The sequence below is a fragment of the Lupinus angustifolius genome, chromosome LG04 (assembly GCF_001865875.1).
Source record: "Lupinus angustifolius cultivar Tanjil chromosome LG04, LupAngTanjil_v1.0, whole genome shotgun sequence".
Lineage (NCBI taxonomy): Eukaryota > Viridiplantae > Streptophyta > Magnoliopsida > Fabales > Fabaceae > Lupinus > Lupinus angustifolius.
This window is the reverse complement of record NC_032012.1, coordinates 653183-675738: the sequence shown is the minus strand read 5'-3', so window position 1 is coordinate 675738 and position 22556 is coordinate 653183. Positions and strand designations below refer to the sequence as shown.

General features: G+C 31.0%; 2 protein-coding genes and 2 long non-coding RNA genes across 4 annotated transcripts; 2 read left to right on the top strand and 2 right to left on the bottom strand.

Moving 5' to 3' along the window:
• Nucleotides 10623-11699, bottom strand: LOC109344973 (cinnamoyl-CoA reductase 1-like). The gene is made up of 2 exons (XM_019583716.1): nucleotides 11492-11699; nucleotides 10623-10872 (listed from the first exon to the last, which is right to left on the bottom strand). The coding sequence occupies exons 1-2, from the start codon at nucleotides 11647-11649 to the stop codon at nucleotides 10731-10733; spliced, it is 300 nt and encodes a 99-aa protein (XP_019439261.1). The 5' UTR covers nucleotides 11650-11699; the 3' UTR covers nucleotides 10623-10730.
• LOC109344975 lies at nucleotides 10793-11648 on the top strand. The gene is made up of 2 exons (XR_002107369.1): nucleotides 10793-10911; nucleotides 11205-11648. It is a non-coding gene; the product is annotated as an uncharacterized LOC109344975 (long non-coding RNA).
• Nucleotides 13409-16485, bottom strand: LOC109344971 (cinnamoyl-CoA reductase 1-like). Its single transcript, XM_019583713.1, has 6 exons — nucleotides 16266-16485; nucleotides 15828-16000; nucleotides 15174-15359; nucleotides 14856-15018; nucleotides 14278-14464; nucleotides 13409-13658 (listed from the first exon to the last, which is right to left on the bottom strand). The coding sequence occupies exons 1-6, from the start codon at nucleotides 16372-16374 to the stop codon at nucleotides 13517-13519; spliced, it is 960 nt and encodes a 319-aa protein (XP_019439258.1). The 5' UTR covers nucleotides 16375-16485; the 3' UTR covers nucleotides 13409-13516.
• Nucleotides 13579-14434, top strand: LOC109344974. Its single transcript, XR_002107368.1, has 2 exons — nucleotides 13579-13697; nucleotides 13991-14434. It is a non-coding gene; the product is annotated as an uncharacterized LOC109344974 (long non-coding RNA).

The window sequence follows — 22556 nt, the reverse complement described above, 5'->3', positions numbered from 1 at the left end:
CAAACGTTGACTTATACGGGATAATGAGAACCCTATACGGGATAATGAGAACCTTATAAGTTAACACATAAGGAATTGTTATCGTCACCAAGACACCAAATTGCAAATAGTTTTCACCTCTCCCTATCAGAGAGAAAATGAAGGTCCCAAAAGGAATTAAGGATTTGGTTGAGGAAGACCATCTTACCAAAACTCTCTCAAAATGTATATCAAATGAGTAGATATGAGAACATGGATTCAAGTATGACTTTGTATATCTTTTTTTTATACTATGTGTGAAAATCAAGAGATTCAAGATTCTATGATTAATATTTCACCAATCATCAAGAAATAACTAACATAGACAACTTACTGTTCAAATCTTTTATGGTTTAAGAGGTATTAGTCTATCCACAAAGAAATACTAGTGGTGGAAAAATTGTTTAATTGTGTGTTGGATATGAAATATGTGAAAATATGAATAAGGTGTTAAATTGATAGTTATGGATAATGTATAAAAAGGGTGGATAAAAATTAAACGGTGATATTATTTACTCAATTTGATGTGTTCTTAGAGTTATTTGGTGTCAATAACTTCACATGTGTGCGTTGAGTGGTATCATTGTCATGTCAGAAGGTTGCTTTCGGTTGGTAGAGACTAGGAGGGAGAAAAAGACATGCAAGCAAGGAAGGAAATATGTATGTATTGGTAGTTAAATATATGAGTCACTTAAATATATGCTCATATATATATTTATTGGGAACAAGCAAACAATCAAATAGTAAGAGAGTAAAGATAAGAGAATAACACAATGAATTTGGTAATGAAGTTCAGCCAATTGTGTGTACGTGTTTGGGAGCGTTAACATACCACCACTATGTATTATTATATAATAAAAATTTGTGTTTGACTATTCTTCCCTTTATTACATTAGGTTTACATAACCTAAATATGTAGCTCTCTACCTCAACCCTTTTACATCAGCCTAATCCCACAACTTGTATTATTGTTACCTAGAGAATATGAGTCATTGCACAACACTCTCCACCTTGGCGAATATCATAAATCTCCATCTCCCGCCACTGGGTTGGCGATACTCCATAGTCTAGCATCACTGAATGTTCAACAAGCTCAGATAATGCCAGAACTTGTCCATGATAACCAGCTTGGTTAACACATCAGCTGCATTTTCTGAGGTGTGAACCTTCTGCAATAGTATCTGCTCACAAGCTACCAACTCTCTAGCATGACACAACTGTTTCTTTGCCAAGAAGATAGCACTCTGAATGTCACAATGCAGCGGAACTCCACATTGCTCAATGCCTAATTCATTTACCAGCCCCATAAGCCACTGAGCTTCTAACAATAAACAAATGATTCGTGAATGAGAGACACAAGTTATGTAATGGACAAAAACAATAAATAAAGAACTCGTGTATGACATACACGAATCCACTAAAATATACACCTCTTCCATAATATTTCCAAAATTTGCACCAAAATGGTAATAAAAAAGTAAAAGTACACAAGGCAAGTAGAAGAAAACATGTGACACAATTGTATTAGTATTTATTGGTACTACCAAGATTATTCTCTCACCTTTTTGGGTGTGAAACTAATACATTTTGGGTTCATGACTGCCCCTTCCAACTAATGTCACTTCTAGGAGTCGAACCATCAACTTTGGGATCCAGTGAGATCTTACACCACTAGACCAACGCCTTATTGCAAAATTAATAAATGCTTAAGTTTAAAAGATGATCGATCAATAACAAAAAAAAGATATTTCATCTAAACAAGAATTAAAATGGGTATTTTTTTTTGTTGGACATACACTATTCTTTTAGTCTTTATAGTACATTATTACATTTAATTTATTAATTAATGATAGTTTAGGGGGTAAAGACAACTGGACCATATTTTTATAAAATCGACCCATATGGCCATATATACATTAGGTAATATTCCGTAATACAACAAAACAAATTTATAGTTAGCCTCATTAAGATTTTTCAGGTGGGCATAAAAATTTGTAATGCACCTTCATTCGTCATAAGTCAATTTCCCAGTGCAATGAAAGACAAAATAAAAAACAATCAACTTAATTGTTTATTGACCATACATCCATAACAAAGTCCAAATAATACCAAATAGAGAAGAAAGTTTCGGCAAATTGACACTACAATTACCGAAGTGATGATTAGATATAGTAAATCTGGTCTTGGTTTTATAAGAGTATCTCTAGCGGTAGTCTTTAATAAAATAAGGATTGTTCGCAAATTTTGGTGGCATTGGGAGTGATTTATTTTTGTTCGTAAATAGTCTTAATTAGAGCACAGTTCTTATTTCTAGCGGTAGTCCTTAATAAAATAAGGATTGTTCGCAAATTTTGGTGGCATTGGGAGTGATTTATTTTTGTTCGTAAATAGTCTTTAATTAGAGCATGGTTCTTATTTCTATAAATCCTTTAAAATAATCAAAAAATGAAGAAAAAGAAAGGGGAAACATATTAACCAACAATAAAAGGGGGAAGAACGTCCAACAACTCTATTTTCTTCATATGTAGAGAAAGTGACATTTAACAGCGCTCACTTGAGTGAGTGATGTTAAAAGTAGAAAATAGACATTTAACAACATTCGTTTGAGTGAGCGATGTTAAACTTAGAAAATAGACATTTAACATCGCTCATTTGAGTGAACGTTGTTAAAAGTAGACATTTAACAACATTCGTTTGAGTGAGTGCTATTAAAAGTATAAAGTAGACATTTAACAACGCTCACTTGAATGAGCGCTGTTAAATGTGTACTTTCAACTATTTAATAACGCTTGATTAAATGAACGAGTAGACAAATGAAGGAGTTCAGTTAAGGACAAAATGTGAGTTACACCATTGAAGTGAAAAGTAGAAAAATTGTTTAATTTAATGGGAAATGTGAACAGTTATAAAATAAACTGTGGGGCCCATTTAAGGATAAGAAAATTGAATGGTTGCTTTCAATATTGCTTCTCAATTGAATGAAATACAGAAAGGCTTGAGTCTCTATAGATGGATGGATAAGATCTTGCTTGATTTTCTCTCAAACAGCACAATAATTAATTTTTATAGGTTTAATTATTTCGTGAAAAACATGTTTGTGAGTTAGGTATATAGTTAATCTATTGTGAGAATAAAAAAACCTAGATTAGCAAGGGTATTTGTAAATCAAGAAATAGGTAATTTAGTCATTGAATTTTATAAGTAACTGTCAATATCTCAATATTTTGCTTGATATGAAGAATGACTAATAATATTATACTTCTTGGTTTACCAAGAGATAAGAGATGAATTAAGGAAAATATAAAAGCTAGTGAGGGATTTCCCCAATCAAAGCAACAAGCCTAATTTGAATTAGTAAATGGTGAAAGCTTGAAATTAGATACAAAAGGAAAGAAAAGGCCTTTAGTATGGGATTCTTTAAGGTAGTGGATAACTCTAAGGGAAGTCTTGTAATGCAAATTCATTGGTTTAGACATGAATAAACTTATATGTTGAATATCATAATGTTAGGTATCAGTGACAGAATACACCTAGAGTGGGGGGTTAAATAGGTGTAGCGGAGCTCAAGTTCCGCTTTTTGGGTTTTTGCACTCCTACTGAAAAATGTCCAGTTAATCGATTAAGCATTGTTCATAATCGATTAAACACAATAAAAACAAAATGCATAAAATCTTGTTTAACAACTCTCTTGCAAGGCAGGTTATGAGAAATCAGGCAATGATATAACAGATATTTTTAGACAAAATTAAATTTGTTATAGCACAGAACCAATATACAAATTATCATGTTATATCATGCAATATTACAACTTGAAATGTAAAAGAGAAAGGGATAGAAAAGATTGCGCAATGATTTTATCCTGGTTCATTTTGCGGTCCACTACAAAACTACGTTCATGCCTCCAATTCTGATCTTGTGAGATTTTCTTCTTCATGATAGAACACAATATATAGTTACATACATGCTTCCAATTACAAGACTCGGATGCTCCTTTCTTGGAACCCAAAGAACTTCGTCACCCTTGGTTTGACCTTTCCTAAAATTGCCTCCCAAGAAAACCTTTTTTACCACGATTCGGCCTCAGCCAAGGTATCGCTCTTTATCCCAAGACCTCCAAATCTTTGTGAAGAACATCTTACCTAACCGCATCTAGGATTTTCCTAATCCTTGAATTACAATGTTTTGAGTTATGAATGAATACTTAATACTCGGATTTTACAATAAAGATCAAAGACTAAAACCTAAGCAAGAACTCACAATACTTCCTAGTCTAATATGAATGTATATGCATGAGGTTTCTGAAATTATGCAATCATTAAAAACTATCTCTTTTCTTTCCAAGAAACACAAGAATGATGCAAGAAAGCTTTTCAAAGAAAAGCAATATGAATATGAAACTTAAAGCCTTAGCATGATCTAATCTTTCTCCTAATGCAACATGCAATATTTTCTCCTAGATATGATAGTGAGTAACTCGAAAATATGAAGAGAGAATGATGTAAAAAAATGTATGGATTCATATGTCACATATGCTGAGATTTTAGTTAAAATAGAAAGTTGTCTAAAGTCCCAGTTAATCGATTAAGTACTCATTTAATCGATTAACGGGTTGTTGAAAATAACGGTTTTCAGTTTTTCAGTTTTATGTTGAAAATGTGATTCTGTTAATCGATTAACAATATTCATAATCGATTACGTTAATAGATTAACAGAATTCATAATCCATTAAACAGTGTAAAATCAACTTGTTAATGTATGGTGAACTACCTATATGATATATACTCATGCCTTACATGATTTCCAAATATAATACCTTTAATGCACAAAATCAATGTATTCAAATGCATGAACCTAATTATCAAATATTTCTAGATGATGTCTCATTTTAGTGGATTAATTACTTTATTAAGTCTCGTGAGACTCACACCTACGTTTACCTAACCTAGACTCAATATCTATGTCAAGCATCTTAGACTTCTAAAAAGATAATAAAATTATAACCTAAGTCTAACAAGTCACCACTTGAGTCCTCGACATGTTGTATGTTGAATGATCTTCAAGCTTGTGTTCATGTTTGTCTTCATCAAAACATAGATCAATCTCTAATGGTGCACTTCAATTTCACATGAGAGATGTTTAGCCTAGAAATTGTAAGGTATAACAATCTACCATTCAAACTTTTGTAGTAAGAAATATTAGGAAAATGATCACCTTGGTGAAGTTGAAGTTTAATGAATGGATCAAATGGTGTCTTGTCATACATAATAGGAAGAGAACTAGAGTCTTCTAGCAATGATAGTGTCCACTTTCTATATTCGAATGAATTCCAAACTTAGATCTTGCAACTTCAAGTCATAAGAAGTATCTTAAGGAACTTAAATCTTTTATTTTGAATGACATGTCTAAGATTTGTTTAACATGATTAATTTCATCCATGTCATTTCCTATGAGTACCATATCATAAACATATACTAGGAGAATTATAACAAATAGAAGATTTGTTGTTACCGTAGTTTGCAACAATTATAAATGGCACGAAATAATATTTACTAGTTGAGTCACGACCAGGTCGCTCTCTTTAAGACGTTTCGTGGCACTGCCAAAAATGTGCAAGCAGACTATCAATCACGCCGTCCCCAAGATAAAACAGCCCATATCTCTGTTATCGAATTCTTACTGCACTGTAAGAACCAATCTCAAATACACCCACCAGTCCTATTCTCAAAATATCCACAATATGGCTATCGGTGCCAATTCTCAAAAACCCACAATATGTCTACTTGTGCCAATTCATTTCCCACAATACTGACTACTAGTGTCAGTTCTTGAAATGCTCATAATATGGCTACCCATGCCAATTCTTTTCCCCCAATACTGACTACCAGTATCAGTTCTCGAAATTCCCTCAGTATGGTTGCATGTGCCAATTCTTTTCCCCCAATACTGACTACTAGTGTTAGTTCTCGAAATTCTCACAATATGGTTGTTTGTGCCATTTCTTAGTGCCACAGAAAGAAAGAGGAAGAATTTTGCCAGAAATGCATCAGCGAAAAATATGAGGGAGAAAGAAAAAGTTGAATGAAAGTGCATTCAACTTGGGACAAGAAAATATGAAGGGATGAGGCTTCTATTTATAACTTGGGCTTTTTTCAAGTACCTCATCTCTCCAATGTGGGACTTGGGAGTTGTTTTCTCTCAAAACTCTTCTATGTGGGACTTGAAAAAAATTTAGATTTCACACCCACAACCAAGTTCCAACAATCGCCCACTTGAAATTAAAAAACGATTTCCAAGAATTTTTTTGTGGTCTCAATAAGATTGTGCATAAACAAATGTGTCATGTGACTTGAACCTTTACATATTGAGTAAGGTCCAGATTTTACTAGAGTGACTCGTAGTCTTGAACTCTATCTCCAGCATCAAACCACACACAACCTTTTTAAAGGTATATTCTGTAAAGCACATGCATTAAAGGCCATGCAAGTCTATCCTAGTATTGTGAACATTTTAGAAATTTATGCCCCAAAAGTTTATAGGAAGCGGGCCCCACTTCTACATTCACATTGGTGAGTCTATCAAGAGTACTCTTGTAACCTATGTACTCCACTCCAATTGGAGTATAGATCTCATTAAGAGTTTTAATTCATCCTTAATATGCTGCAGGAATCATGCTTCTCATAATTTTATAGCATATTCATTCTCATATCAATTCACAACTTGTTATTACCCATTGAACCTATTTCTTAGGATCTCCAGTCAGTTAGGTCGGGTTACCATCATGAGTGATCCTCATTCTAGGGGCAATAGTCCCATACTCTTAGAAGTATTGTGGACTTTCTCTCTAGTTAGTCATTTCGTCAAAGGATCTGCTAAGTTATTCTCAATGTGTACATGATCCACTCTAACAACTTATGTAGAGGGTAACTCTCTAATAGTGTTGTGCTTACGACGAATTTGCCAATTCTTACCGTTATAAAAGCGGTTCTCACTTTTGCAATAGTCACGATATTATCACAATGGATCAACATAGCTGACATCAGTTTTCTTATAGGGGAATCTCTACAAGAAAGCTTTTCAGACAACTTGTTTCTTCACTAGTTGTTGCTAGTGCTATCATCTCAACTTCCATAGTAGATTGAGCCAAAATAGTTTGTTTTTTATTAGACTCTGGATAGTCCATCTCATCATTTATGGCTTCTCGCCACAAATCAACATCCAAAGAAGTCAAAACTTCTTGGAGAGTTGATAGATTCTACTCCAATAAATAGACCATATAATCAGGTTTATACTCTCTTGTTGTTCTTGTTCTCTTACTTCTTCTAGGTTCTATTTCAAACTTTTCTATTTTTTATCATTATCTATAATCACAAATATGTGACTAGTTGAAGTGTCCCCACTATTCCTCAATTTAAAAAGGAATTTCTTCTCATTAAAGTTTGTATTGTTAGACTCAATGATCATTTTTGCATTAAGGTCATAATACTTATACGCAATATTGTTTACATCATACCCAAGGAATACACATTCATAGGCTTTACTTGCAAGTTTAAAACTCTAGGGGCATACCTTCATAAATAATTTCATGAGCAATTCTTTTTATCTCATTGGACTGAGACTCTACTGATTTATCATCACTCATATGATACTTGAGGTAGTGGTAACATCATATATATTTTTATCTTAACTTCATCGGTATCATATTTCTTTATTTCTCAAGTGTATACCAAATTAATTTGGAAGATATATATGGGTTGTAGTAATAATAAAGATCATCTGACAACTCATTCAGAATGAAATTCGTAAAAGTAATCATTTTCATTCTAGAGAGCTATATTAATAGCTAGTTTATCCTTTTCCTTTTTTTCCAGCTTTCTCCAACAACATTAGGACATTGATTTTCAAAATGTGTGCAACTTTTCTCATAGTAAGGAAAATTTTCATCTTATGTTGTTAACGTTTGAAATTTGTCCCATCAAATCGAAAGAGTTTGTTCAGGTCATAGCTATTCGGTCCAATAATATTATCTACGACTGTCATTGTAGTAGAAACGTCTTAAAATTGTTGTTATCGTAGCTTGCAACAATTATAAATGGTACGAAATAATACTTAGTGACTGAGTCACGACCAGGTCGCTCTCTTTAAGATGTTTCATGGCACTGCCAAAAATGTGCAAGCAGACTATCAACCACGCCGTCCCTAGGATAAAATAGCTCAGAATACCCACAATATGGCTACTAGTGCCAATTCTCAAAATACCCACAATATGGCTACCTGTGCCAATTCTTTTCCCACAATACTGACTACCAATGTCAATTCTCAAAATGCCCACAATATGGCTACCCGCGCCAATTCTTTTCTCCCAATACTGACTACTAGTATCAATTTTCGAAATTCTCACAATATGGTTGTCTGTGCTAATTCATTTCCCCCAATACTGACTATCAGTGTCAGATCTCAAAATTCTCACAATATGGCTGCTTGTGCCATTTCTTAGTGTCACGGAACGAAAGGGGGAGAAGTTTGCCGGAAATGCATCAGCAAAAAATATGAGGGAGAAAAAAAAATTGAATGAAAGCACATTTAACTTGGGGCAAGAAAATATGAAGGGAGTAGGCTTCTATTTATAACTTGGGATTTTTTCAAGTTCCTCATCTCTCCAATGTGGGACTTGGGAGTTATTTTCTTCAAAACTCTTCCATGTGGGACTTGAAAATATTTTAGATTTCACACCTACAACCAAGTTCCAACATGATTAGATTTTGTAAAAAGGGTCTGATCAGGAACATAATATGTATATCCTAAATATAAAAGTGTAGATGATAAAATAGCATGTCATTATCGACTTGCTTTCTTAAGACCATACAATAATTTATATGGTTTGCACACTTATTGAGAATTGGAAGGTAATAATTCATGTGGAGGAGTCATGTAGACCTTTTCATGTAATTCTTAATGTAAGAAGGCATTGTAAACATTCAATTATTCTCGAAACAATGATTTAGCACCAGTTAAGGCAATGACAACTCTAATAGTGGTGATTTTTGCAATAGGTGAGAGTATATCAAAATAGTCTACCCTTTCATTTGAGTGCATACCTTGGCAACAAACCTAGTCTTGTATCTTTCTAATATGTCATCGACATGATTGTTAACCTTATAAACTCATTTGTAACCAATAGGAAATTTTCATGGAGGAAGGCATATTGGAAACCATGTTTGATTTTGTTCAAGGGTTTGCAATTCAGTATTCATGACATCTTACCAATAGGGAAGCTTTGAAGTTTGTTTATGATGAAGGTTCTTTAACAAAAGTAACATGTAGGCACACAAATATCGTATCAAACAAAGCAATTAGAATAATTGATTATCGAGGGCAGATGATGATTGGTATATGAAGATGAATAAGTGGAATTATAAATGGCTTCAACAAGGTTACAATGATAATATTGAAGAATAAAAGGTGGTTTTCTTGTTCCAAGAAATTGTGTGAGAGGGAAAGGTGGAGGGGAAGGAAGTGAAGACGATGTAGAAGACGAGGAGGGTAAGATTGGTGGTGATATTACAGGAGAACTATCATGAGATTCATATATTGAAAGGGAAATAAATTTTAAAAAATACATTTCTAGAAATGAATATTTCATATGATTAGAGATTATAAAAAATGTAGTCTTTTGATAGTTCTCTATAACCAAGAGAACTGATTTCCTAGATTTATATATGATTGAATAGGAATAGGAATAGCAAAGCTTAAACAACTAAAGGCTTTAAAGCTTTTAACATTTGGTAACTTGTGATACAATGATGTGCAATGGCAATTATTTTAATTAAGAGGAGTAAGTTGTCCATTAATAATGTAGTTTGCGACTTTGCGTGTTGTATGATAAAATTCTCAAGTGTAGAAGGTGAGTGAGATTAAAAGAAAATGACTTTCACTATGTTTAGAATGTAATAACTTATTTCTGTAATTCCATTTTATCTAGAGGTTTCTATATAAGTTCTTTGATTAATAATTCATTTTCAAGCTAAGAAATCATCTCTACGAACTCAATACCATTAGCACTCCTAAGGCGTGTATAATAAAAATAGTAAACATTATATTAAATATGATCTTTTAATTTATTTTACAAGTTTTTCGTATTCTTGTTAGGATAATACTATTATAGAAAATAAAAAAATACAAGTCTTTGTATGAAAAAGAATTGCCAAGTTTGTTTATTATTCAATATATTTTCCCTATAAAATCATGTTGGCAAACAAACTTGTAGATAGAAATGAATTTCTTAAATAGTGAAATGTTAGTAAAGTTTAACTACGCCGAAACTGGATATAAATTGTCATTGTATTGTGGTTTATGAACTTCGTATCCTTACCAATTTTTCCTTCAAAACATTTACTATTGGGAACAATATAAAAAATATTTGAAGCAACTGCTTATGGTGAACAAATTGAGAAGTATTGACAATTTGTGAAGATTAAACCACTCATTTTATTTACACAAGAGTTCATACATAAGGACTCTTGTCGAATATTGATAGTTACAAACTTACAATGACTAGATTGCAAGTTCATCCTTATTTTAGACCATAGGCACACACACTACTGAAATTTGAAAAATAAAAACAGAAATGGCATGAAATACGAGTTAAAGTAATGGTGGAAGAATATTAACACCATCACCATTTGTGACAGTGCAATCAGTCCCATTTGAGAATTTTAGACATAACCTAAGCTCTTCAAACTTTCCACTGCATCCTTAATAATTTCATCGATCGGAGTGAACTCAAGACCTAAATCAATCAGCTTCTTTGATGGATCCTTTGCTCTCAACAACCCAGGTTGTGTATCCTTTGGCAACCTATGTAAACAAAGTCAAATAATAACACTAATAATGATAGTAAAAACAATTAATAAATTTACTTTAGAATTTGGTCTAAATTCATGCATTTTAGAAGCCCTCCATATGAAGGGTGTGACTCTTCTAAAATAAAGGCCTTCTGACAAGTCCCCTTTTCAAGAGTCACTAATAGGGTGGTTATCTTTTCACCCAAAAAATTTATCATTCTATATATCATTGGTTGTGATTGATTAAAAAAATATTTTATTTTTTTAACGAATCACAAATAATATTATCACACGAAGTAACATACTTCATGAGATAATGTGTTCCCCGATATATGCAAGTAATAGAAAAGCATTGCTTTATTGCAAACTAAATGAAGCAATTGATGTTAAAGTCTAGTGCTTTCTACTATTTTTGGGTGCATTGTGCTTGATACTCTTATTCGGGTACATAGTGCTTTCTACTTTGTAGTTGATTAACCAATGTAGAAAAAACTAGCAAGCAGTTCCGTGTCATTAATTTCTCTTTTACTATTTGTTCAATTAAACTTTGTATTAACATAGATGGAAATTTAATTAATTTTTTTCTTCCAAATTGAACTCTTAGCTTATATGCAATTGTATAGAATACTCACGTAGCCACATTATATTCAGGGTATAACTCAGCAACCTTTGCCACAAGATCACCATAGTGACGAATTGCTTCAACACACAAGTGCCTTCCAGCAGCATTCTTTTTCTCATAGGCCAAAATATGTGCCAAGGCTATGTCTTTAAAGTGGGCTGTTCCCATAAAAAAATCTTCGTAGGTCTCTTTGTCGCCTGTAACAAGGTCCAAAACAAAGGAGTTGTTGAGAAAAAAATGTTTTTTTACCTTTGATAATTGGTAAAGAATATAAAAATCAAGAACTGTTCATATTAATAGAAATTTGTTTTCCTAAACCATATTTCATACATTATCATGCCTCAATAAAAATATGTTATATTAATTAAAAAATTCAAACTTATGTTATTATTGTTATTTTTGTTTTATTATCATTTATGTGAGATTATATATAGGACAAGATCTGAGTACCAGATCTATGTTGCCTTCCATGTTCCCATTTAGGTTATAAACACTAATATGGATGTAAATAATTAATATAGCTAACTTATAAAAGATTTTTTTGTTTTCTATATTAATCATTCATTTCATGTAATTGTATATATAGCAATAAGTCTAACCTTGTAGCTTTTTAATGTGTCATCAACATGATATTCAACCTTATAAATTCATTTGTAATTATTGATAATTTTATATGATAAAATTCCAAAGTTTAGAAGGTGAGTCAAACTAAAAGAAGATGACTTTGACTACATTAAGAATATGTTATCTATCTACTATTCCATTTCATGAAGGGTTTCTACAAAGTTCTTTCATGCATGATTCCTTTTGAAACTAAAAAAATCATTATTAAGAACTCAATACCATCAGCACTCCTAAGATGTGTATAGTAAAAATAGTAACTTATATTAAATATGCTCTTTTAATTTAATTAATTCTTCTTACAAGTTTTTCGTATTCGTCTACGGTAATACAATGATAGAAGACTAAAAAAAGGATGTCATAAATACAAAAAAGAATTGCCAAGTTTGTTTCTTATTCAATATTTATTTTTCCATATAAAATCATGTCGCTAAGCAAACTAATAGAAAGAAATGAACTTCTGAAATGTTAGTAATGTTTGACTATGCCGCAAATGGATGCAAATGTGCCATTGTATTGTGGTTTATGAACTTATATCCTTACCAATTTATGCATCAAAACATGTACTACTCGGAACAATATAAAAAATATTTGAAGGAGTTGCTTATGGTTAACAAATTGAGAAGTGTTTTCCATTTGTGAAGATTAAAGCACTCAATTTTAATCCAGAAAACTCTATAAGAATACTATAACTTTTAATGTTTTTTTGAAAGAAGTTATTATGAACTGTTTTTTCTTCCTACTTACTCCTTAAAATTTTAACTGTTGGTGAAATCGATTCCTACATAAAAATAATATTAAATTAATATGAACTAAATTTTTTGTTATACATTTATTTTAAACTTGAGTAGTAGATCACTATTTTTATATATATGTTAATATTACTGCATTAACTTCTTTTAACTTTTAAATTTACTTATAATCTTTTTCTTAATAAATTTTATATTTTGATGATGATTTCTTGCGAATGGCGAATATCAATGCTGACTAACATACATTATTGCATTGCTATTATTGTAAGTGTGATTATAGTAATTTCTTTGTTGACATATTAATAATTTAACAATATATTTACCTAGACCAACTTCACCAACTAATAAAATCTAAAGAATAATTGGAAAGAAAAAATAATTTATAATAACTACTTACAAAAAAAAACATAAAATTTAAGAGAGGGTTATGCACTTTTCCCATTTTTACTTATTACACAATAGTATATAAGGACTCTTGTGGAATATTGATACTTCCAGTGACTAGAGTGCAAGTTCACCCTTATTTTAAACCATAGGCACACACACTACTGAAATTTGAAAAATAAAAACAGAAATGGCATGAAATACGAGTTAAAGTAATGGTGGAAGAATATTAACACCATCACCATTTGTGACAGTGCAATCAGTCCCATTTGAGAATTTTAGACATAACCTAAGCTCTTCAAACTTTCCACTGCATCCTTAATAATTTGATCGATTGGAGTGAACTCAAGACCTAAATCAATCAGCTTCTTTGATGGATCCTTTGCTCTCAACAACCCAGGTTGTGTATCCTTTGGCAACCTATGTAAACAAAGTCAAATAATAACACTAATAATGATAGTAAAAACAATTAATAAATTTACTTTAGAATTTGGTCTAAATTCATGCATTTTAGAAGCCCTCCATATGAAGGGTGTGACTCTTCTAAAATAAAGGCCTTCTGACAAGTCCCCTTTTCAAGAGTCACTAATAGGGTGGTTATCTTTTCACCCAAAAAATTTATCATTCTATATATCATTGGTTGTGATTGATTAAAAAAATATTTTATTTTTTTAACGAATCACAAATAATATTATCACACGAAGTAACATACTTCATGAGATAATGTGTTCCCCGATATATGCAAGTAATAGAAAAGCATTGCTTTATTGCAAACTAAATGAAGCAATTGATGTTAAAGTCTAGTGCTTTCTACTATTTTTGGGTGCATTGTGCTTGATACTCTTATTCGGGTACATAGTGCTTTCTACTTTGTAGTTGATTAACCAATGTAGAAAAAACTAGCAAGCAGTTCCGTGTCATTAATTTCTCTTTTACTATTTGTTCAATTAAACTTTGTATTAACATAGATGGAAATTTAATTAATTTTTTTCTTCCAAATTGAACTCTTAGCTTATATGCAATTGTATAGAATACTCACGTAGCCACATTATATTCAGGGTATAACTCAGCAACCTTTGCCACAAGATCACCATAGTGACGAATTGCTTCAACACACAAGTGCCTTCCAGCAGCATTCTTTTTCTCATAGGCCAAAATATGTGCCAAGGCTATGTCTTTAAAGTGGGCTGTTCCCATAAAAAAATCTTCGTAGGTCTCTTTGTCGCCTGTAACAAGGTCCAAAACAAAGGAGTTGTTGAGAAAAAAATGTTTTTTTACCTTTGATAATTGGTAAAGAATATAAAAATCAAGAACTGTTCATATTAATAGAAATTTGTTTTCCTAAACCATATTTCATACATTATCATGCCTCAATAAAAATATGTTATATTAATTAAAAAATTCAAACTTATGTTATTATTGTTATTTTTGTTTTATTATCATTTATGTGAGATTATATATAGGACAAGATCTGAGTACCAGATCTATGTTGCCTTCCATGTTCCCATTTAGGTTATAAACACTAATATGGATGTAAATAATTAATATAGCTAACTTATAAAAGATTTTTTTGTTTTCTATATTAATCATTCATTTCTCAGTTAACTATTATATTACCTTTGAGAACCTTAACAAGCACAGCCATGCTGGAATTTATTCTTGGTGGAATCAGAGGGCCCAATGCTGTGCCAGGATTTATCATCACTACATCAAAACCTGTCTCCTTTGCAAAATCCCAACCTGCTTTCTCCGCAAGAGTCTTTGCAATGGGATAATATAACTGCCCCATCAACATAAAAAATCCTTTATATATAAAGTTTAATTTTTTTTATTATTAGTAGTATATCATTCATCATTCATATTTCACAAAAAAGTAACGTTATTGCGTTCACAAACATCAATTATTGTCAGAAAGTTTCAAAAGCACGTGCTCACCCCTTTCTCCCTACAGTATTCAAGATCGGTCCAACAGTCCTCACCCTTAATCTTATCAGCTGGCCAGTTAGGACTTGGCATTATGGAGGAGATTGATGATGTTGCCACCACACGCTCCACCCCTGCTTCCTTCGCTGCTTTCAGCACATTAACTGTCCCTTTAATGGCTGGTTCCAAAATCTCCTTCTACATTATCAAGTAATCAACAAAACAATTTTTAATATTTTGGACCAATTATCCGTGTGTAATTAGCAAAATTACATAGTTCCTGGTCATTGGTTTGTTACTTCTTACCTTATAGAATGAGTTATGGGTACCAATATAGGCCAAATGAATGAACTATGTAAGAATTAAGATTTTCTCTAGGACTGTTTAGTATTGTATGGAGATGAGTGACAATAAGTGATAGAAAATAATATTATTTTTCAATAAAATAAATTTAAAAATTAAGAAAATCTTTTTTTAGTATAAATTTTTAATTATTTTAAAAAAATATATGTTTCTTCATTTCTTCACTTTTGGAGGGTCTAATGGTAGAGAAGATCTAGTTCCATACTAACAAGTTGAGCCTAAGTACTGAAGACAAATATCTAGAGCATCTGAAATTTTTAGTATTGTAATTAGAGTGTCTTTAAGTAGTTATTGTTTTCAAACCTCAGGATCTTTGACTTGACCAATGATGTTAGGACATGCAAGGTGGAAAACTCCGGCGCAACCCTTTATGGCGGCGGCGATGGAGTCGCTGTCAAGAAGATCCATCTCGAAAAAGTGAAGACGACTCTTAGCTCCTTCCATTGCCTCCAAATGCGTGGTCTCTTTCTCATCCTCTGCAAGTTAATTTCACAATATTAATTATTTCTACAAATTAACCAACCAACTTATTTTTATTGCTCCAAATTAACTATATGGTAAGTCAGTAATGCTTATGCTATTCAAATAATTAATATAACTGTCTATGTAGGTCACTGAACACTTATAAAAGAAACTAATTCGTGAATTTTGTTGTTTATTTGGGGCATGAAAGCTAATTGTTTTTGTGATGTTTATGAGTCTATGTGAGGAAGAGAAGAATGGTGTGGAATATTGCTTAACTGAGATCTTGGATGGTGGCGTGGACGGTGTAGCCACGCTCGAGGAGGAGGCGTACAAGCCATGACCCAATGGCGCCGCTGGCTCCCGTGACACAAACGACCTTCGACATGGACTTGCCTTTTTGTGTTTGGTGATCACTGCTTTTGGTTTGTTAGTTAGTGGTTTCAGTTATTGTGCTGAACGGAAGAAACTTCCTGGTATATATAAAAAGAGAAGGGAAGCATGTTAAAAAATGAAGTGAAATTTTCTATACATGTCTTTATTTTTAACACTGGTGAGCATGGGGTTGGGACCGGTTAAGACTTATAATTATCTGATCCTAAATATTGGTTGAGTCACTTTTTTGAATTAGGACCCGGCGGTAGACCCGAAGTTAACCCGATCTTTAAGCGTGATTGGGTTAGCCTTTAAACTCGATCTGACCATAGATCCAATTAAATATAATGTATACTCATTTTAGATAAAGAGTTCTATTATTATGAATATGTAGTTTGATATATAAAATGATATATGTATTTATATATTATTAATTATGTATACATTATAGAAAAGATAAAGAATAAATGATATTTTTGACCAAAAGGTATCATTACTCTATACACATTTGAGTAAAAACACATACAAAAAATGAGCAAGTGATCCGTGCACGGAACGGGTCAGGTAATACTTGGTCCTTACCCGGCCCTAGATATTGACCGAGTCTATTTTTGGAACCCGAACTTGGCCCTAGACCTGATCAGACCCGACCATATTCGGACTCGATCATGATCGGACGGTACCGAGTGAGCGAGGTCCTGCTCACCCCTAATTTTTACCACCAATAATAAACAAATATCTTATTAAATAATAAAAACACTGACATAAAATAATAGATATAAAGAATTTTTCGTGTAAATATAAAGAATGTTATGTCACTTGAACCTCAATAATTTATTATGTTAATATAAAAATTTATATACAGTTATAATTTACTATTTATTTATATTATATTTTTTGAAGATTTAATAGTGATATAAAATAAATGGTGGGTAATAAACTGACAATATATAAATTTGTTACACATATATACATCTTTTTTTCTAACTTAATTAGTAAATGAATGGATCTCTATTACATGTTTGAAAAATATTTATTTGTAGAGACAAATTACCTTTCTAATCTTTTAGGGCATGAGAGGTATGAGTCTATCTACAAAGAGATACTAGTAGTGGAAAATAATGTTTACATATGTAATTAGCTCTAATAAAAATTATATAAAAAAGTAACGTCCTAGTGTAATTGGTATGAAATATGTGAAAATATATAAAAGATACATGTAAACCACATTATAATAATATTTTACTTGATAGTTATGGACAAGGTATAAAAAGGGGTGGATATAAATTAAAAAGTGATATTAGAGATTTAGAGTATTTCTATTAGATAATACGAAATTCATTTTTATTTAGTTCTTACATATTATTTTATATTTCGTTGCATGTTCTTATAAATTAATATTAACATTTAATTTTTTTTATAATAATAAATATCATTCTTATTTTTATTTAGGTCTCACAATGTACTCATATGTTTATATTTTATAATAAAAATGATTAAATCTCCTCTTTTCTATATTTGGGACCAACATTTTGTTATAAGAATAAGAATAAAAATATTCTTTGTGCAACACGATAACAAAAAAATGCAGAATATTCTATTTAAATAATAATAATAATAATATAAGAATACATGAATGAATATCCTATTTTCCTCCTATTATTACTCAATTGATATGCTAATTGCTATGAGAGTAATTCAGTGTATGCTACTTCACATGTTTGGGTTGAGTGGTATCATTGTCATGTCAGACGGTTGCTTTCTGTTGGTAGGGACTAGGACTCTAAGAGGGAAAAAGAGACATGCTAGTAGGAAAAGATCCCATTGTATCCAAACAAAATTATTTTATCACCTTAGTTTATTTACTTACACTATTTAATAGAATTTAATATATATCAATAGTATATAATTTTTATCGCAAATTATTGATTATTTTATACATATAATATTTTACTTTAAGAGTGAATGATTATATAGACGATGGATGAATAATATATTAGGATGGTAAAAACAGATTATGCTCTCATTCTTTATATTTGTTTGCTGAAAAACATATAAATTTGCCATAAAATGAATGTATTCTATATTAATGGTTTAATTATTTATGATGAATATAATTATTAAATAGTAGGTTTAACTATTTATGATGAATATAATTATTAAATAGTAGGTCAAGCATCTAGTACAATATATATATGCTTAACCTAGAATTCAATATTTGTATCCACATATAAAAATATTTAAAATATAATTTGAGAATATGGGATTACACATTATGTTAAGGTTTTGTTCAGTCTTCTTAAAAAAGTAACATAGAATGTTCTAAATAATAATATTTTAAAAATGCTTTTCTTTTTTGATTGGGTTAAAGACATTTTAAGATTATTTTCTAACTAACTCTTACATTTCCAATAGAAATGTTTGTCTTACATTTATAAAGGTTGGGTAAGATAGTGTAGAAGGACAAAAAAATAAAAGTAAAAAATAAAATAATAAATGTGATTAATGATATGTTTTGAAAGGAGGACAGAACATAAAAATAAAAGGTTAGCTAAGTAAATGTAATGTAAAAATATAAAGGTTAAAATAGGTACTATGCCATTGCTCCACTAAGACATTGTCTTGTAATCAAAGTTTTGCACAGTTCAAAGATAGCTCAACTCTTAGGCGTAGTTAGAGGTTAGATTCCCTTGTGCCTATGCAGAAGCTTTATTGTAGAGCCAAAAATCATTTGGTGATTTCTATTATTCAAAAGGGATTACTTTTCAGTTGTGGCCAAGGAAATTTTAGTGCACGCCAAAAAAAATATATTATCTCTAGTCTGTTTATAAGATCACTTAAGTTATTTTATATAAACTAGGAATGAGATTAAAATTATTGTCATTATTAAATTCTTCAAGAATTAGATGAACTTTTTTTAAAATCACCCTTCATTAATGTGATACATTCACTTTCTCTTTTCACCCACTTAATTAATTTTTTGTATATTTTCACTAAATTAACTATTTTTATCTTACCAATCAATTAATTAATGTGTTTTTACCTTTTTCAATCAATTAATTAATGTGTTTTTACATTTTTCAATCAATTAATGTTTGGATATTTCAATAAGAAATTAATTAATATACGTATAAAACTTTGAATAATATTTTATAAAAATTACAAAAACATGAAAACTGTCTTACAAAACTTACTTGATCTACTGCGTTTAATATTTAGCTGCAGTTGCTGTAATCGATAAATCATAATCAAAGAGCTTAGACTTTTTTGTTTTTATTTTGACCAAAAATAAATTATTTTAATTTTTTTTACATGTAAGTATAGTCTTTATGTTGTTTTACATAAATAAATGAAATCATCAATATTTTTGTTTTTAAATTTTAATAAAATTGCTATTAGTTTCCTACTACACCCTTTTAATTATTCTTTCATTAATTATTTGTTCTGCCCATAATAATGAAGTTAAGGGTATAATTAGGAATATCAACAGGTAATGCAATGCACGTTAGAGTAACGTCATGGAATGAACTTTCATGTTTATTTATATATTTTTAATATCAATAAAATATAAAAATAATTATTACATGAATAATTTAGTATAATTACTAAAATTCATTATAACATAATAATAATAAAATAGAGTATTTAACATATAATAAAAATATGATATAGAATAATCATTCATTTAAAAATATATTTATGTATATGTTGGTACTTGTTCTATGATAGTCATCTTCCATAATAAGTGATAATATTGTTGATACTTTTTGTAGTAATTTTTACAATAAGACACAAATACATATATTTTTACAGTGGCTAAATATATTTGATAACATAATAATTAAAAACAATTTTTTCTAATAAAATCGATAAAAGGTGAGGTGAGTATATAAAGAGGGTTATACTCCTCTCCATTATTAAAAGACAAATTGTTAAAAATACATTAAAAATTAAAAAATAATAACCATTTTCAACTTATTCATAAAAAGGTTGGAGGAGTACAATATTTTTTACGACACGCGTCCTGTGATTATAAGGTTGGCTGCTATAAAGATAGATATGACAATGACTATACTTCCGACAAAACTCCTACAACAGTCCATGGGACCATGCCGACGTGCCGACGCCAATTGTAAAATTGTCTTCAAAAGTTGTAATTTTTAATGACACGCGTCTTCCAATCAGTAGAATACACTGTTGATGGTGCCATTCTATTATGGTGACAGAACAAATAATTAATGAAAGAATAATTAAAAGGGTGTAGTAGGAAACTAATAGCAATTTTATTAAAGACAAAACTATTGATGATTTCATTTATTTATGTAAAACAACATAAAGACTACACTTACATGTAAAAAAATTAAATCATTTATTTTTGGTCAAAATTAAAATCATTTGTAATTTTTATAAAATATTATTCAAAGTTTTATACGTATATTAATTAATTTCTTATTGAAATATCCAAACATTAATTGATTGAAAAGGGTAAAAACACATTAATTAATTAATTGATTGAAAAAGGTAAAAACACATTAATTAATTGATTGGTAAGATAAAAATAGTTAATTTAGTGAAAATATACAAAAAATTAATTAAGTGGGTGAAAAGAGAAAGTGAATGTATCACATTAATGAAGGGTGATTTTAAAAAAAGTTCACCTAATTCTTGAAGAATTTAATAATGACAATAATTTTAATCGCATTCCTAGTTTATATAAAATAATTTAAGTGTGTTTGATTAAGATGGCACTGTTGGATTAAGAAAGGAAGAACAAAGAAGGAAGGAGAAGAAAGAATGAAATAGAATAAAGAGTATGCAATGAATATTTGTGTATTACTAATGCCAATGGAAGAGAAGGATAATTCAAGAAATACAATGTTTAAGCTCTACTACTTATAGTAAGACTTAACTAACTAACAATCTAAAAATAGTAAGCTTCACTAACTAACAAAACTGAATTATACAACAAGTATCAACACTCTTCCTTAATTCAGTTTGCATTGTTCATCAAACCAATCTTCCTCCTTAAGGTTTCAAATCTTTCTTTCTTCAATGGCTTGGTTAGAATGTCAGCCAATTGATTCTCAGAATTGCAGAATTCCAACTCCAATTTCCCTTTGCTCACTTACTCTCTTATGTAGTGAAATCTGGTTTCAATGTGCTTGCTCCTACCATGAGCAACATGATTCATGGCCAAGTTTATAGCAGATTTATTATCCACCATCAACTGTAGCTTCACCTCTTCTGTTTCCAGCTTCAATTCTGTCATAAGAGCACTCAACCAAGCAGCTTGACAAGCACTCATGCTAGCTGCAATATACTCTGCTTCACATGATCATAAGGCTACCACCTCTTGCTTCTTGGAACACCAACTAATGGGAGCAGAGCCAAGAAGGAAGAGATAGCATGTAGTGCTCTTCCTATCTGTTTTGTCCCCACACCAATCAGCATTAGAAAAACCATGTAGATTTTTGTTGCATTTCTTCAATTCTGCAGGGTACATGATCCCATAGTTTAAGGTCCCTTTCAAGTATCTAAGTAGCTTCTTTACTGCAATTAGATGACTTTGCTTGGGAGACTCCATGAATCTGCTTATCCACCCAACACCAAATACAATATCAGGCCTTGAGTTGCATATGTACCTCAACGAGCCCACCATTTGTCTATATAGTGTTTTGTCTACCACTTGTTCTGTTCCATCTTTGCATAGTATTGTCCTTGCATCAATATGGGTTGATACATGGTTGCAATTCATCATCTCAAACCTCTACAATACCTAAGTTGTGTATTCCCTTTGATGCATCAATGTTCCAGCCTTAGTTTTCTTGAATTCGATGCCTAGGAAGTAGGAGAGTTCCCCTAGGCCAGTCATCTCAAACTCAGCTTGCATCTGTTCTTTAAATGCTAGAATCTTGCCAAATTCTGCACTTGTTATGAGAAGATCATCTATATAAAGGCACAAAATTAGAAGATCAGTTGCACAGTTCCCTTTTACATAGACACCATGTTCAGTTGTGCATTTAGTGAAGCCAAGTTGTAGCAAGAAAGCATATATCCTCTTATTCCAGGCTCTTGGAGCTTGTTTGAGTCCATAGAGTGCTTTGTGTAGCTTTTAGACCATTTATTCTTTGCCTTATGTTAGAAAACCAGGTGGTTGAAACACATAAACTTCTTTGTCAAGTGGTCCATTCAAAA

What these genes read in the sequence shown, in the direction of transcription:
- LOC109344973 (XM_019583716.1), bottom strand. Translation starts at nt 11,649, where the DNA reads ATGGGAACAGCCCACTTTAAAGACATAGCCTTGGCACATATTTTGGCC. An exon ending in CCTGAATATAATGTGGCTAC is followed by an intron (nt 10,873 to 11,491) that starts GTGAGTATTCTA and finishes TTGTTTACATAG; the next exon opens with GTTGCCAAAGGATACACAAC.
- LOC109344971 (XM_019583713.1), bottom strand. Translation starts at nt 16,374, where the DNA reads ATGTCGAAGGTCGTTTGTGTCACGGGAGCCAGCGGCGCCATTGGGTCA. An exon ending in CGCCACCATCCAAGATCTCA is followed by an intron (nt 16,001 to 16,265) that starts GTTAAGCAATAT and finishes ATTAACTTGCAG; the next exon opens with AGGATGAGAAAGAGACCACG. An exon ending in GTCAAGTCAAAGATCCTGAG is followed by an intron (nt 15,360 to 15,827) that starts GTTTGAAAACAA and finishes TTGATAATGTAG; the next exon opens with AAGGAGATTTTGGAACCAGC.